Source organism: Mytilus edulis, chromosome 5 (genome assembly GCF_963676685.1).
Source record: "Mytilus edulis chromosome 5, xbMytEdul2.2, whole genome shotgun sequence".
NCBI classification, from domain to species: Eukaryota; Metazoa; Mollusca; class Bivalvia; order Mytilida; family Mytilidae; genus Mytilus; species Mytilus edulis.
In genome coordinates this window covers 58,748,204-58,766,032 of record NC_092348.1, presented here as the reverse complement: position 1 = coordinate 58,766,032, position 17,829 = coordinate 58,748,204, and the positions used below count along the sequence as shown (strand labels likewise).

General features: G+C 31.8%; 2 protein-coding genes across 3 annotated transcripts; one reads left to right on the top strand and one right to left on the bottom strand.

The window, feature by feature from the left end:
* Positions 1 to 1,612: 1,612 nt before the first annotated feature.
* LOC139522458 (uncharacterized) lies at positions 1,613 to 11,476 on the bottom strand. Of its 2 annotated transcripts, none has more exons than XM_071315963.1 (6): positions 11,364 to 11,476; positions 8,411 to 8,487; positions 7,440 to 7,626; positions 5,989 to 6,062; positions 3,251 to 3,322; positions 1,613 to 1,875 (listed from the first exon to the last, which is right to left on the bottom strand). In XM_071315963.1, exons 2-6 carry the CDS (start codon positions 8,472 to 8,474, stop codon positions 1,694 to 1,696), a joined length of 579 nt encoding a protein of 192 aa, XP_071172064.1. In that variant the 5' UTR covers positions 8,475 to 8,487; positions 11,364 to 11,476; the 3' UTR covers positions 1,613 to 1,693. The 2 variants fall into 2 exon arrangements, with proteins under 2 accessions (XP_071172064.1, XP_071172063.1); XM_071315962.1 differs by having other exon boundaries at positions 11,271 to 11,375.
* Positions 11,477 to 16,903: 5,427 nt separating this feature from the next.
* LOC139525160 (uncharacterized) lies at positions 16,904 to 17,416 on the top strand. Its single transcript, XM_071320348.1, has one exon. It carries the CDS (start codon positions 16,904 to 16,906, stop codon positions 17,414 to 17,416), a length of 513 nt encoding a protein of 170 aa, XP_071176449.1.
* Positions 17,417 to 17,829: the final 413 nt, after the last annotated feature.

Genomic DNA, 17,829 nt, shown 5'->3' with positions numbered 1-17,829 from the left:
GACAAACCCCGCCGAAAACCGCGGGTGATCCCTTGTTTTCCGGAAAGGTTGTGTTGCTCATGTTATTACAACATGTAAATAGTCTCATTCGGTAGTCACATTCATTAATATAATATTATTGATTCTTTGAATAAATACATTCTTAAAAGTGATAAATTTAACACGGTATTAAAAAAAATGTAAAGGTTGCTTTTATCGGTACTTATCAGTAAGAGGATGCGTGTCTTTTACGTTGATTTAATTTTTGGAAAAATTAAAGCATAACAAAAAAATTTGCTTTCTATATTCAATTATGAGAACACAACATTCTATGTCCTGTCGACAATGTTTACTTATAGTTTACATTGCACAATCTCATGCGTTTTTCGTGCTGTTTATGACGTGTTTACACATAATCTGTTCGATGTCTACTGATTGATACTTTAGTTTGGGGAGCACGATTTATTTATAAGTTGTAATTATTTCTGAATTTGCTTTCAGTAACTGCATGTGAGAATTCTTATATCGGTGCTTTGTTAAGTTTTGTCTTGGGCTTCGTTTCGTGAGTGTAAGTGAACCCAATTTCAAAATATTACACAGTTTGTTCTAAGCTTGTAATGTTACATCACTGTTTCAGGTTATGCGAGGATTGAACGCTTACACAAATTTTTAACCAAGCCACACTTAAATTGCCTGTTCCCATTTCGACACTGTAGTTCAGTTATTGTCGTAGGTTCATTCCTGAAGGTTTTTTTTGTAAATTACTATTTTAATTTTTATGCCCTTAGTTTTCTTAAATGAATTGTGTCAAATTTTGTAACTTTGGGGCATTTTATATACGAGTAAGCGGTATGTCTTTTTTCTTATTGATAAAGGTCGTAAAGTGACGTATAATTGCATAAATTTACTTTTGAACTTGGAAAATCTTGACAATGACAATCACAACACATCTCTGTATTTGAGTATAGTTGGTAGAATAATGTGCTTTGAACTTTGAACATGTATGTCTCTGATATAAAATGTATTCATCCATACCAGTTTCAACATTATAGACCGTACCTGCATTTTAACAATATAATAATGTCAGCCTTGATGACTATGTTTGTAACCAATATGGATCATCGTAATATATATTTTAAACAAGTAATCTCAAAGGGATTCGGGTCAATTTTTTTTAATACTTCTAGTTTTTATGTATAAGTACCCTGCCATGTCTGGTCAATGGTCTGCTACACGTATTTCTGGTTTTTATCGATCTGATGAATTAAGCCCTTTTCAACGGATTTTTAGGTCGATATTATGTTTATTTGTTACACCATTGTCAAAGATTATTAGGCGGATTGGCGACTTCTAACCTTTTTTACCACGCCCCATTTTGTATGTTCCTAGCATAAGTTAGGAGCCTTAAATTCATTGTTTGTCGTTTGTTGCTGGTTACCACATTTGTTTTTCTATCAATACTCTGTACAAAAACCAGGTCTCTAGTTTTCTCGTGAAAACTGTTTTTACATTTGTCATTTTATAACTTTATATGTCAATTAGTGTCTTGTGAAGAGTTGTACCATTACATCAAAGTGAAGAAAAAACTCTCAAAGTGATTTGGACGAGGTGAGTTAAGAAGATGACGAAAAAACACATGTTTGTATTTCTTTATTTCATAATTCGTGCATTAACCTCTAGATTTCCTATATCCAGAGTAACCATGTCGACCAGGTTAACCATACCGCTGAGGTCTGTTATACCTGTAACTTCCGGTTGAGATTTGTACTCTGCAGTTTCTTCCACTATCAAATGGCTCAGAATTTGGACAACACACTTGTTTGTTGTTACGTTTTGGGCATATCGACGGTAAATTGCAACCAATTGGTCGAGATCTATCACGCATCAACGGTTGATCTACAAGTATTAAAAAATCACACTGTTATCAAGAGGTAATAGGCGTATTGTAATATTTATACAAATGGTATTTTTCATTATAATATGGTTGATGCTTTATAAAATTCTGAGTGAGAAAATTAATGTTTGCTTAGTAGAATACAGAGTATACCGAGAATATTGAAAGTCAAGATATAATATAGACACAATGTGAGTTCATAAGTACCTATCATTTCAAATTAAATCATGTTTTTTTGACGGGTGCTTTTCACTTACTAATATTAAAGTCAAATCATATTTCTTATATATTTAATCTGTTTTGTCCAATCTACAAAGTTCCAACTGGCAACATGCTACACATGGATCTCTCGAAACGTGTGTGCAAGTTTTCTTAACGTGCAGGCAGCATCAAACTGCTTTAGATAATTTTAGACTTCCAAATTCCGACCATGAAGTGGTTGCGTGTTTATTTTTATTTCTGCTATATAAAGCATAACAAAGCAAATTGAAACCTACAAACAGTTCTTTGTCCATCTGCCAAAGCATAACGAAGCAAATTGAAACCTACACACAGTTCTTTGTCGATTCGTATACAACAACGAATTATTGACATTTATTCGAAAGAGTCTGCTGGTATTTAAATATGAAAAAAGTGTTGCGTTCGTCAACTAGTAATGCTTCACTGCGTCGAAATTGTACGCTTGCTATTATTTTCCTATAAAAATCCGAAGATAAAACATTGGAGCAAATACAAGTTAAATAGGGTTTTTTGAATTGCGTTTACTCTAATTACTAATTTAACTTATATGAAAATATTATACTCACTTCGAGCTGTAATGTTAAAATAGATTGATTCAATCAAAATGTTAAATGCATTCATACCTAAAGTAAAAAGTATTACATCGATGCTCAATAAAAAGACGTTAAGCACTAAAAATTGTGCTGTGAATGTTTAGTTCTTTTTGTGATAATTGTGCTGTTGTGATGTGAATGTTTAGTTCTTTTGTGAGATATTTCAAATACTTTCAGTTTCATATACAATCTCGTGTCTATCTGCTGGTAAGTAACATCATGTTTCCCTTCCCCTTCGCAGTTTTTGAATTCTGGTGTGAATGAGGGAGATTCGACACAGGCAATGATAAGAACTTTAAAATAAACTATGGTGTTAACAGTTATTTGGATAGAAATGATAACTCATATAAGAAGTAGGGCATTAATATAGCACTGAAGTGTTTTGTAATGGTAATAAAATGAAAGAAAATGATACTTGAAATTAATTTTAAATGTTTCAAAAATATTAATATCTTTATAAGGTAATATTCTTATACAACTTATCTGTAATCATTGTAAATAAGTTTTTCATAGTAAGCAGTAGAGCAATATCAATAATTTTTACCTGAAAAATAACCTGGTCCTGAAAATTTTGAACCATCACACATCTCACAAAATGGTAAAAGAGTCTCGCTTCCTGTAAAATCAAAGTTTCTATTTGATAAATTAACTAATGGCTTTCTACGTGCACCATGTTAGTCTGCTTATCCATATGCTGTGCTGTCCTCTTTTATATAATATATCTGGATATTTTGATGTTCTCCCACTTTGCCAAAATAATTAATGTATTGCTTTGAGATCATGTATTTTTGACGGGTGCTTTATACTTACTAATATAATAGTCAAATCATATTTCTTATATATTTAATCTGTTTTGTCCAATCTACAAAGTCTGTGTAAAAACTTTGATTATGGACTTTCCGAATAGATTTTCCTCTAAGTTCAGTATTTTTGTGATCTTACTTTTTATACACTAAAAAAACTTTGTTTATGCCAGACGCCCGTATCGTCTAGAAAAGACTCTAGAAAACAATTATAAAACAAAACAAAACAAACAGTGGAAACAAAAGCAACAGTAGTCTACCTATGTCCAAATCATATGTCGACAAATAAAGATAACAAACAAAAACCGCGAGAATTGATAAGGAGCGAGACTATTAGCGTCGATAAACGGGTAAACGTGTCCAAAGAAATACTGTAAACCAACTTATTTTCGCGAGCGGTTTATTTTCGCGATCTTCGCGAGTAGAAAAATAACGCGAATATATAAAACTTTGATCGTACCTTATTAAACTTCATCAAGTAAATCAGAAAATCGCGAAGTTAAATAGCCGCGAAGTGGTCAAGAAAGGGTAAAACGCGAAATAAAATATCCGCGAAAATAAGTTGGTTTACAGTAGTTATAACGTATAGAGTTAAGATAGACAACAACTATATCATGATATACCATATGAGCTTCATGATTATAACAAAAATAACTAACTAGTTGTTTCCTCTATCTATACAACTTGTCTCTGATAAATTATTATATTACATAAGTTTATAAAGTGCCATACAAATTGTAATGCTGTCACAATAAGCATCTTATATAGCGTTTACATTTCTATTCCAGTAAATTGAACGGATAGGTTTTTAAAAACAAATTGTGACCGACATAATACCGTATCTTATAGCTATACATGGTGTTTGTTCGTAATAAAATATCTAAGATTTCCGATTTCTTCATTGATAAGATGGATAAAGATTTTTTTAAAGGGATAAAAAATAATGTATCGAATGAACGCATTACAGTAAGAGATCTTGTGTGTCTTATTCTGAGTGTTGTGAACGTTTAATTACACGACAATACTTTTTTGTGTTAACACAACGTCGTTCCCGGTAAATTGACAGTTGCCGATTTAGCGTTACGAAATTCCGCCAACATGTGGCGTTCGAATAATATCTTTGTTTTCTAGCTTGTTATGAATCTAACATTTCTTTAGTTACTTGTATTAACATACTTTATATTTTGAATTGGTGTCGAGACTTATGACACCGTGATTGTGTTCTTTTTAATCCAATATTGATGTACGTACTAACAGTGATTTACATGATTAACCTTGAACTGTAACGATATAATTTTGTGCATGCAATGTTATTGTGTGATTCGGTTTATGAAAAGAGGATAATGATTGAATTTGAACTGATCGTGACAGAATCCAATATGTAAATAATGCATGCTCAAAAATACATACAACCGTCAAATATATTGTACTTTTATTCCTTGTATTCATTGTTAGTAATAAGACTAATTTCTGGTACCTTAAATAGTAGTTTAGTTATTATTCAATTTAGAAAACCTGAGACTATTGAATATCTAGAGACTAAAGATGTTGTTTAAAATAAAGATTGCCAACAATCTTTACACTATGCATGTATCATCGGCCTCTCGAATCCAATCAGTCACGAGCACAATACTTAAAGTCATATGACACCTCAAATTAAAAAAAATGATGCATATGTGTTTTACAACTGAATGGGTAGTTTTCATTATAAAACTTATGTACATGTACAAAAATCTTTGATTTGTCCACATTTAGATAAAGTTTACTTTTTTTTTAATTGCTTGCTTCCAGGAAGCAATTCGCGCCGACATATTTTCCGTACGCAAAGTGGCCTTTGTGTGACCCGTCTCTTGAAAATTCGGTGATCGCAATACGCAATGATCTCTCATTGAAATAAACAATTTTGCTATACACGTGCTCAATATACATGTTTCTTTGTTAATTGTTTCCTATAAGGTGACGATCGGTAAACTTCGGCATCAAAACACGACAAATAATTAGCCACCATATTTTCACATCATAACAGACAGAGAGAAAAAAAAATTACGATTATATGCGATGTTTGCATATAAAAATGATAAAATCGTGCACATAAGACTAAGTTTATGACAAATACATGCATTGATTTGAGAATTGAAGAAACATTATTTTTCACCAGTCACTCGATTCATATGAATTAAACAAATTCTATTTTTTTTGGACTAAATTAGAATGGTTTAGAAAACTACTAGTATCAATAAAAAATCAACAGCTATGAAAGCATATAATAAATGTACATGTTTTAAAGGTAACGAGACATATATTCAATGAAATATTATATGATAATTAGAATTGCACAAGAAGAACTTTTTATTATTAGAATCTAATATTTTATTTGTAGCCAATAACCATCTGCGAAAGTTAGCACTCTGATAATAATTCGGTAACAAAATCACCATTACCTTTCAATAGTATGTTGTATGAGAGAAATAAACTTTACCTGCGCTGAAATATTCGACCCAGTCTGTATCAGTGAGGGCCATAAACTTGAAACAAAAATACAGTCCAAATTCTCTATTAGAAAAAAAAACAAATAAGTTAAAGTCGTGTTCTGCAGCTACATGTATTTTAACATAAAAGAACATTTTAAAATGTTTGTGTGTCTGTAGATTTAGATCATACAACGTTTGATCGCATTATTTGATGTTTATGCATTGGAGCACAATGATAAAATATTTGTTTTAAATGGCAATGGTCAATGAGCACAATTAGGACTAAACTGTCAAAATCAGTGGATGCGTCTGACTTATTCGATTGGTTGTGATCCCAAAAAAGATGTGCCTGTTTTACAGTGGTTGTTTTCAATTGTCATATTTCTTTTTTGTTTCTTATTAGTATAATTCAGTTTTATCAGAATTGACGACAAAATGGACTGAATTGTCTCTGTTGATGGTCCAATGTGTCTTCAGATATATATTTTTTTTAAATCCAATATACCACCTACATATTAGTGTACACCACCAGAAATTATACACAATTCAATAATATAGGACTGGCCTATTTGCTTCTCATATTGACGATACACCATGTGTCTTTACACGGTTCGATTTATTTCTTTCATATACGGTCCCATATGTCTTCTGGTCGAGTTTTTTTTTTTCTCCGGCCTTACTGTGTTTCGTATAAAATTTTGTGAACAGTTCCGGTAAGAAATGATAAGTTGCAAGTAACATAAAAATGTGTCAAAAAGTGAAATGAAATAATTAAGGGTACAGAAATTTATTACATGATTGATTACCTTTTAAAAGATTTAGACTTCGTTTTTTTACAGAAGGTGTTTTTTCTTTTTGCAAGATTTTTTATTTGAAACACAAATAAATTAACAACGGCTTTTCAAAAGTTTTCGATTGTGATAAAAATTAAATCTAGAGTTTGTCAAAAATAAACAAGGCTGGTTCAACATGACATACTATAAATGGCTTGTTCAGAATTGCAGTTTTTACTTATTTATATGTTTGAAGGGTTATAAGTTAAAACTAAAAAACATGTTTTACATCATAAAACGTTCTTTGTGTGCCTGCCTCAAGTCAGGAGACTGTAGTTTAGTGGTTGTCGCTAGTTCGTGTTTGTTATATCTATTTTTCATTTAATTAATTTTCTGAATTGAATTTGTGCATGTTTTCCATGTTGGACTTTTTATAGCCGACTATACAGTATAGGTTTTCTTATTGTTGAATGCCGTACGGTTGCCTTTAATTGCTTACATCCAGTCCCCATGTGAACTATGATGTGTAGTGGTCTGCATTTGCAATCGTGCCACATCTATCTATATTTACATAGAAAGTAGACTGTACAGCACAAACTTTACTAAAAGTCCAAAATTTAAATCAGATGATCCGGATGGGACCTTTTGCCTCAATGTTTGTTTTTTTGTTTTTCGTGCAATCTTACCTGAGTATAAAGAAAGGCCCCTGTCTCATGATACATTCAGATGTTGATGTCTGCTCTCCTATTGGACGCGATAAGTTGGTATATGTACCAAAGGATTGAGAATTTATAAACCATATACTACTAAGCTCATTCACGATTGGTATGTTTTCCCTAAATTCACACGGAAATAAGCATCGTGTATGCTTGGCTATGAAAAAAGAAACCTAGTATGAGTTGGAAGGGATATCAGTAGATTTTCATAACACAACTCATCAATATCAATACAACTTATTAAACAAAAACAAACGAACAGACTTATAACAGTAGTAATGCTTTTTGTGCGTTTGAGTCTGTCTACTCGTTTCAACTGAAATAGTTAATTGATTGTACGTCCAAACAAAAATATGTCGGAACGTATACAATACCTTGTAGATAAAATGTTAAAAACTTAGAACAATGTGAAAAACTAGACAAAAACATACTTTTACTGTTATACAAAAGTAGATAGCCAGGACTCAGTCTCAGAACAAACTATTAGCACAATTGTACATCAAAAACTTGCTAAGAATTACTAACTCGCTTAAAAAAATACTGGTTATCCAAAAGTCACTTCTTTAATGTCAAATAGAGGCTTTTAACACGAAATATAATTTTGGTAAGACTTTTTAAAGGGGACACCTTGTCGATGATCAGTTTCACAGATGCAGGGTATCAACACCAGATTACAGAAAATAAAAATGTTACATATGTTATTGAAGGTATGCAATATTTGGTCAATTCACATCAATACTAAACAATTATGTTTAAATAAACTTCAAAGCGATACTCACTTAAAGGAATTAGTTTTGCTCAGTGTTCAAGGTCGTTTGATGATCAATATTTGCTTACATCTATATCCTGTCGATCTTTGGTAGACAGTTTCAATCGCGATACATCTTTTTATTTTTTATTTTTTCATACATTACTATTAGAGATATGCATACAGAACCTACCTTGGTAATAGGAATTAACAACAGTGCCTGTTAACAGCACAAACAATAGAACTTGAAAACCCATTGCAACTTATTGACTGAAATAAAGCACAGTGATATTTTGTAGTTTAGTAGGCAAATATTGTGAACCCATTTGAAATTGGTCCAGACGCTTATCTTTGTGCTGTAGTTTCGGCTCTATTCGATGTTTTTCTATGATGTACAAACAACCAGCACTTAAGATCGGTTACAAGACATAAAGGAACAAATACATTGTATTGATTAACAACTAATAACAATGAAAAAAGAAATAGATTATACGTACCAGAGGACATTCATAACTCGTAAGTCGAATTTTGACAAATTATTTTGACTTAAAGATTGGTCAATTGATAATGTTGGTATTCTTTTATTAATAAAACAATTTAAACTTGATATTGCTATTGCTTTTTAAATTTTATCTAAAATTATCAACAATATGAAGAACAGAAATATTCGTTTGACCAAATAGGTCAAATTTTAGAAATTTTCCATCCAGGTGGAATGTTTGACCGTTGCAGACGATTCAAATTTTTTCCTCCTCAGCTGGTAGGACATTTGACCGATGCAGACGACTCAAATTTACAAGTTACACCCCTCAATATAAGAATCGACTAAGCTCTCCATCAGGGTGTTTAGACTTTATCATTTAATCTCCATCAGGATATGTCACGTCTCAGTCATTAGTCATTACAACTGAAAGGACGTGCTGGGTCAGCTCCACTTTACCCGCTATCTACGATGTTGGATTACTGATAGATGGACTAACGACACACTACTTTCAATGACAGAGTCCAATCTAAGTGTACAGTACGTTTATAAACTTGTAAATTTTTTTTTTAATTTATCTGGGTGTATCTTCAATTTATAGTAAAGAGAAAAGTCTCCAGAATTACAAAATATAAGTGAAAAATAAAGAATATGTGCAAAGATCTGTTTAAAGATTTTTCACGGCTTTATGTTTACTTTTAAAAACATCGAAATGTTACCTTGCTAAAATTATACCTGTGTTTCTACTTGCAATCAAATATTCTAATAGTATGAAAAAAAATGTTTTGTTAATTCAATGAGTATCAAACGCTCTTTAACCCTCTCGAGCTTGTTCCACAAGCTGGTACAATTCTAGAAATAGCCTTCACGGAATTATTAACTACGTTGTTTTGATCGTTGTTTGAAGGGATATTGATCTCATTGCAAATTCTTTTTTGAGTAAGTCTTTACTATAACATTTTACGTCAATGTTCATAAAATCATATGTATAGCGAAACATAGATTTATATTTCTTCTGAAAAGTAAATTAAAAGATTTATGTTTTGACTGATCTTTACAGTAGCTTTCTTGTTACCAAATTTTGACTACCAGAAAACACAATGGACATGGGGTTTTCCTACACGACTCAAAATCCCTACATGTGCAGCAAAAAAACACACAAAGCAAAGGGTTTGCTTAATCAAATCTTGAACATGTCACTATTTATATAATTTATCATTCCGTTAACATTTATTATATTTATGTCACTTCGATTGACAAACCTACCGAATTAGACCATTTACCGGATTTGTTATCACATAAGCAACACGACGGGTGCCGCATGTGGAGCAGGATCTGCTTACCCTTCCGGAGCACCTGAGATCACCCCTAGTTTTTTTGGTGGGGTTCGTGTTGCTTATTCTTTAGTTTTCTATGTTGTGTCGTGTGTGCTGTTGTTTGTTTGTCTTTTTCATTTTTAGCCATGGCGTTGTCAGTTTGTTTTAGATTTATCAGTTTGACTGTCCATTTGGTATCTTTCGTCCCTCTTTTAGTCAACATTCGTTACATAGATATATTTCGAATACTAGTATACTTATAAAAGTAAAAATTAATAATCCGAGATAATCACATGATCTCAAATGTGATGCGACATGAATACATCATTAATTGTAATTTGCTTAATATATGTGATACGCTCAGCAACTAACATTCACTATTTGAGCATCAACATATCCAATCAAATAGATAAAACCCTGAAAAGTAGAAGATATCAAGGCCAATAAAAACTCATTAGTCGTACTCTTAAACTTATCATATTTATTAAAGAAAAATGATATTAATATTCTCTGGGAAAATACTTAAAAACAATTAAGCACCTGGGATCACACTCAGCTTTAGTATTACTCAGTGCTTAGTTTTCTATTTTGTGATGAAAGTATTACTCAATTTATTTCACTTGACTGGGCGGAGTTCGCTCATAATAAACCAGTCCATCTATAGATAGGTGTTTTAGGATACATTCATCAATGCATTAACCAGTCATTCTTTTGTAAATTCCTTTGAGGTCACTGATAGGTTATTAGAAATCGGTAATAACTGTTATGGCAATCATCGTAATCACACACATTTTCAAATCGACTGTCCTCATGCAAATTAAAACGTAAGCTCCGCCCGATCAGTTGAAATAACATTGGTAATATGTACCGGTTTTTGGTTTTTTGTCATAGCGTTGTCAATTTATTTTGACTTGTGTGTTAAAAGAATCTCCCTTTGGTATTTTTCGTACCATTTTTTTAAATTCCTACTGCTATTTAGATTATCAATGAATTATCTTTATCAAAAGTGTTCATACTAATAATAATATATACTAGTAAACACTTAAACATTCAAAAAAACTGACGAAAGACCTTGTGGATGTAGGATTAATTCTAGAAGTTATACAATATATTTGGGTTCCACGTCATTGTTTCATGGATTTCAAAAGTCCGAGGAATAATAGAATAAAGTGAAAAATACGAATATGAGCACAGACCTATTAAAGGTACCTGCATGTCTTTATGTTTACTTTCAAACCCATTAAATTTTATCTTACCTTAAGACTACAAATTAGACCTGCTTTTCTCCTTGAAATCAGCTTTTCTATTGTTTTAAAACAAATGATTCCGATTGAACCAATCGTACTTACACTCCCTCGAACTTGTCACACAAGCTGGTACTAATCTTATTTTAAGGTTTTTAAAGTGCCCTACATAATAATACAAGAACTCTAAGTGATTTACATGTTTTAAAAAGATATACAGATCGAACATACACTAAACTACAAATTAAAGTAAAAAATAAACCTTAAAAACATGATGATGATGGAAGTTTTGAACGACCTTGACTTGCTATACAGCGCTTGCACAGTCGGTACTACCATTCACTAAAAACATACAACATCAAATCAACTATAAAAAGTTAAGACTCTAACAACTTCACCATAGTTAGACTTAAAATTTGTATATGCATTAACTTATCTTTTAAAATTGCGGAATGCTACTACTGTTTTGTATTTAGAAATTATGTTACTAAAAGATATCGGCTCAAAATAAAAAGATATATCAAAATGTACAGAAACACAACAAATCAAATTAAAATGTACAAAAATATTATTACAGCAAATCAACACCAGTTAAATGCAATCAATCACAGTTCTAAGTCTTTACAATTAGCAATCCACAAATGCAACTTTAAATAAATGCGTCTTTAGCCCTTTCTTAAATAGCTCCAGTGATTTTTCATTTCGAGGCTTTTCCACATAGTCCCGGTCGCCACTTCGAACCTCCGTTCACCATAAATTTTGGTCCGTGCATTTTTTGGTATCTCAATAATGAAAGCAGTATTTTCAGATCGCAACGATCGTGCCGCTTTGTAAAAATGTATGAGTTCACTAAGAGAGGAAGGAAAAAGTCAATGCAAGGCTTAACAAGCTTCATTTATATGCGCTCAGAGATGTCATCCCACTTGATCTAATGGTTTGATGACTTGTTAAATTTGCATATCATCTGCATAGCAGTGGTATGCCATGCCATGCTTCTTACAGATGTCCTTTACCGGGTACTGAAACATGGAATAAAGTCTTGGTCCCAAGATGGAACCCTGTGGAACACCATATTTCAGAACCATATTATCGGGGAGAAAAGACCCAATGAAGACACATTGACTCAAGTATGAACGAAGCCACGACAAGGCTGTTCCAGATAAACCAAAAGTATACTGTAGACTATCGAATAGAATTTCTTGATCAATCACGTCGAACGCTGCTGAGAGATCCACCTTAAGCAATACTACGCAAGATTTGTTGTCGAGAGCGTTTGTAATGTCATGATGAACACGGATAAGTGCTGTTTCAAGTGAATGTCCGGTGCGATATGCTGACTGCATATCGTCATATAAAGAGTTCAACATGATATGAGATCCAAATCTCGGGTCATCAGTTTTCTCGACATGGCAAGTTTGACATAATTCTAAATGTTCTATAAAAAGCCAACAAGGAAGTGATGACCTTGTTTTGATTGTTGTTTGCAGGAATTTTAATCTCCTTTCGAACACTTTACTTATTTAACTTAGTTTTTACTATAACATTTTACGTCAGTGTCAATTAAATATTGTAAATCATGGATTTATATTTCTAATGAGAACTAAATTGAAGGGATTACATGTATGTGTTTTACTGTTTTATGTAGGAGCATTTTTTTTTAAGTCATTAAACAATTTTTTACTAGTTGATTTGCTTAATGAGTACCAATTTCTTTACACTCTCTCGAACTTGTCACACAAGCTGCTACCATTTAAGAAATAGCCTACACAGAAGTGATTACTTCTGGTTTAATCGTTCTTTAAAGGATATTAATTTCCTTGTGAAGACTTATTTAAGTATGATTTTGCTGTAACATCAGTCAGTGTTCATAAAAGTATTTAAAAAAGAATTGATAGGTCTATATGTTCTTTCAAGCAAAATTACCCTTTTATTGAATAGATTAACAAGGAAAAATTAATGGAACACATGGGACATCGGTTATTTTCTATTAGTTTTGGCAAAATTTAGTCCATTTTTCCTTTCTTTGTTAATTTCCGAAATTGTACGTGTCATCGGGAAGGCAAATGATGAAACAGGAACTGTTTACCAAAAAGCTACATGTATTCCTCACTTACTATTTTGGTGCTAATGTTTCTCAATCTTTACTTTCCTAAGAAGTTTTTTTTTTGTGTACTATCGATTGTTTTGGCCTTTTCGACATGAAATTGCTCGTTTTATTTTATTTTGTCTTATTATTTTGATACGCCCCATACGGGACATATAATGGAATATCGTAGTCTATCTGTCCGTATGTGAACAGTTTGTACGATAACTCAAATTTGCTTTACCAAATTCTCATGAAAAGTGAAGATGAAATAAGGCCACTTAATGTGTTTGTGTCTTTGAATTCGAAAATCAAAAAGTAATAGAAATCTACCTGATAACATCCTTCAAAGGATCATTAGACATTCATCTGTCAGAAGTCAGTACTTATCTTTTTAAATTGTGTGTACAAATTGGCTTTACTGCTACAAACTTCGTATATTTAGTGCAAAACAACAAAAACTGCCAAAAAAGTCTCACTTTGAGACATTGTCATCTATACTATTAAACGAGAAGACCTCATTTGTGTTTCGCTTCTCTTCCTCCAACAATAAATTAATCATCATGCCTCTGTGTCCTCTATGTACTATGCATAGTCGCATTTGTCATCCATTCTTATGTTGTCGTTTTGACACATTCCCCATGTCCTTTCTCAATTTTATTATAACTATTCAGTTTGGGTTTTTTGGGGAGAAAAACGAAAATTAAAGCGTCCGAATATTGCTTCCGTCATCAAACCGACTTTCATGTCACACATGACTTCCGGTTTTAACATTGAGAACCAATCGTATGACAGATAGAAAAAATGAAAAATAAACAGGCCAATCAGAGCGTTGTCCATATCGTGGTTTTTATATCGTAAGAACCACTACTATTATACTCGGTTTTAACTTACACACAATTTTCATAAGTACTCTGACGGGGACAAGACACTTATTTTCACGTTTATCTGCATCATCAGCATGTATACTAGGATTAATTTACTACTATAACATATAGAGACTCTCTTTATAATATAGCAGTGATCGCCATGGAGAAGAAACTTTATAAAATTGAGAATGGAAATGGGGAATTTGCCAAATAGACAACAACCCGACCATAGAAAAAAAACAACAACAGAAGGTCACTAACAGGTCTTCAATGTAGCGAGAAATTCCCGCACCCGGAGACGTCCTTGAACTAGCCCCTAAACAAATATATACTAGTTCAGTAATAATGAACGCCATACTAATTTTCAAATTGTACACAAGAAACTAAAATTAAAATAATACAAGACTAACAAAGAATATAGAATTAATAGTTAATAGAAACTTAAATACACTTTAGTATTTATAATATAGATACGTATGTTCAAAGTATACAGAAAAGCAAAAATAATGGAATATAACAGAAAACAAAATAATAACAGACTTTGAAAAAAAGAGAGGTCTAAGAAATATTGTCCTGTCTCCATGTACATATATTTATGACTTTTGATATCATTTCTTAAATTCTCCAGACATAATTTCTTTTTACAAAAATTCAGCATAATATAGTTAACATACTTTCAACAAAGCTTTACATGTCCGCGATTTCACTTTTAAATGTAAGTCAAACATGACTTCCAGTTTTATCCTTGCACATATATTTCATACGCGTACTCGAGAACAGGACAATATTTATTGCGTTGATAGAGGCTCTCCAAAAAATATAGCAGTGATCGTCTAGGAGAAGAAATTAATAGTTAATAGCAAATACACTTTATTTATAGTATACGTATGTTCATAGTATACGGAAACGCGAAAATAATCAGTTTAATTTATTTACTGTTTAACAGAAAAAATAACGGACTTTGGAAACAAGAAAGAGGACGTAAACAGTTTCCAAAGACCTATGAATTTTGATACCTTTTTTGAAATTCTCCAGGTATGAAATCTTTTACTGAAATTGTCCAGACACAAAATCTCACAAGCTCTAATGCCCGCGATTTCGCGTGTGTGTTCTGGTTAATATTTATATTTGAGCAACTGCTTTACCCCAAAATATACTTTGGATGTACGGATAGATTATAATGCAACATAAACGGTTCTTCCTATAAACAGAATTAATGAGCTACTACGATAAAACTCAAACAATCTTAAACAAAATATATTATGTACCGGTATAATATATTTTCAAAGGGGCACTAGCTGTCAAATTCATGTTAACTGATTTGACTCAAATTCTCATATTTGATGTATATCAATGTAAAACATTTATCCAAACTATTAACAGTCTAAATTAAACAATTATCAGGGCATGGGCATGGTAATGCGTAGCTTTGTTTCGTGTGTATTTTAGTCTTGACGCCATCTAATTAACTATCAAGTTGACATTTAAATTCATGTGATGATTATATCGAAGTGGTGTATACATACATATAGATATAAACAGATTAAGCGAACTCGTGCTATTGGATTTTTCTAGGTCTATTTAATTTCATATTATAGATTAAAAATATATCTTTATCATCGTTTTTACCTGTATAAGAATGATATTTTGTGGATCGAATAAGTCAATCAAATGATAAACCTTTTTTTTCACTTTCAATTTTGACCTTATTTTCTTTAAATAACTTTACACATACAATTCACGTGTTATCCATCGCTAGCTAACGGGTAAGGTCGAATTATTAACTTGCAAGTGAATAATTCATCATCAATGTTTCTAAGCTTATTTTGACAAAATTGAACCGTACTGGCTGCTAAAAGCGAATAATTATTTCACTTTCATTAGTGATTGAACAAACAAAAGTCATATATTAGATTTTTTACATATCTTGTAGCTAGTGCCCCTTTAAACTAAGTTAAAATAAATGCTTGTAATATAAATGGTCTAGATAGAAGCATTATATGAATGGAAACTACTTTCAACAGCAGAAAACTCTAGGGAGCTTTTGGAATAAAAGTGAACTAACTACACCTTAAACTAAAAGTTTGAGTAGTTATTTAATATTTAAAAAAACAACTTCCGAGGTAGATTTTTTTCAACTAACTAACTGGGGAAACGTGTTTTTTTTTTTGTTTTTTTTTTTAAGTCGGAACTGATCGCTGTTGAACTTAAATTTTGACATCTTCAATTTCCTTGAAAAGATTAACGTTTAGTGTATTACTCTTGGATATAAATGAATTGTCCTTTGCTGACTAAATCAGTGTATATTTTATACGATGGAGAATATTACAGTCTCTGAGTGGAACAACATAATATCAGAATCTCTTATACCAAACATTGTTATACTTACGATTTATGTCATTCTTGGAACATGCGGAAATGTGTTAGTTTTGTTAGTTTATTCATTTCAAATGAAAGAATCATCAGATGAAAGATATTTCATACCGATTTTAGCTGCATTTGATATGATAGCAACGATCTACTGTGGGATTTTTATGATAATACAAAGTCTTTACCAAGTTATATTTACGCACAATATTTTGTGTAAAACGGCACAATTTTTCATTGGATTCACAACATATATTCCAGTTCTGTTATTACTCATAATTGCAATTCAGAGATATATGAAATTGTGTCGGCCTCTAAAACCAGCTATGTCGCTCCATGTTAAAAGAACTACGTTAATACTAGCCATAGTCATTTCTTTTTTGGGTGCATTACCGTTACCGTATATTTACGGTTCCGTTCCATTTCACAGCATCACTTATGGAAGTATTGGAAGACGTTGTGGCAAAGTAAAAGAAGGTCATAGACTAGTGAGGGCTATATATGCCATTGTTATAGGTGTATTTGCTGTTGCTTTAGTAACATCACTTATAGTACTATACTCAAAAATTGGATGTGCAGTATATCGTAAATTAAAGATGAACAGATCTAAAAGTAGTGAAGTAGAATTCAGAAATTCGGTGTCAAAAACTGATGAAGACGGAGTTTCTGGATCGGAATATAGTGATGGTACGCAGAACACTCTAGATTCTAAAATATCAAATTCAAATATTGTCAAAATTGATAAAAATTGTAAAGAACAGCAGTTAGAAAACAAACAAAAACAACTACATCTCAACCAGTTGGATCCACTAAAAGACGAAAAGATAACAGGAGAATAACTCACAAACTGACAGTAATGTTTTTTGTTATAACTTTGGTCTTCATATTCAGTTATTTGCCGAAAGTGATTTTGCTTCTTGTTGAAGGCTTATACAAAGATTTTTGGGAAAACGTTTCAAATACAGAAAGACCTGGGTGGATGTTTATATATCAAATTTTTGTTATCAATAATATTCTGAACCCTTTTATATACGCTTTTATGGATATCAAATTTCGTAGAGAAGCGACAGTTTTCTTAAAACGTGTTTTTCAATGCACATTTTAATTGTAAAAAATAATATTAAGATACCAAAGTATACGCAATACTAATTGAACCTATTATTACAAAGTATGATATATATTATATACATCCGATAAAGATAAGGTTATTTCAAATTAATTTGTGAACATGTTCTTCTAATTTTTGGAAAAG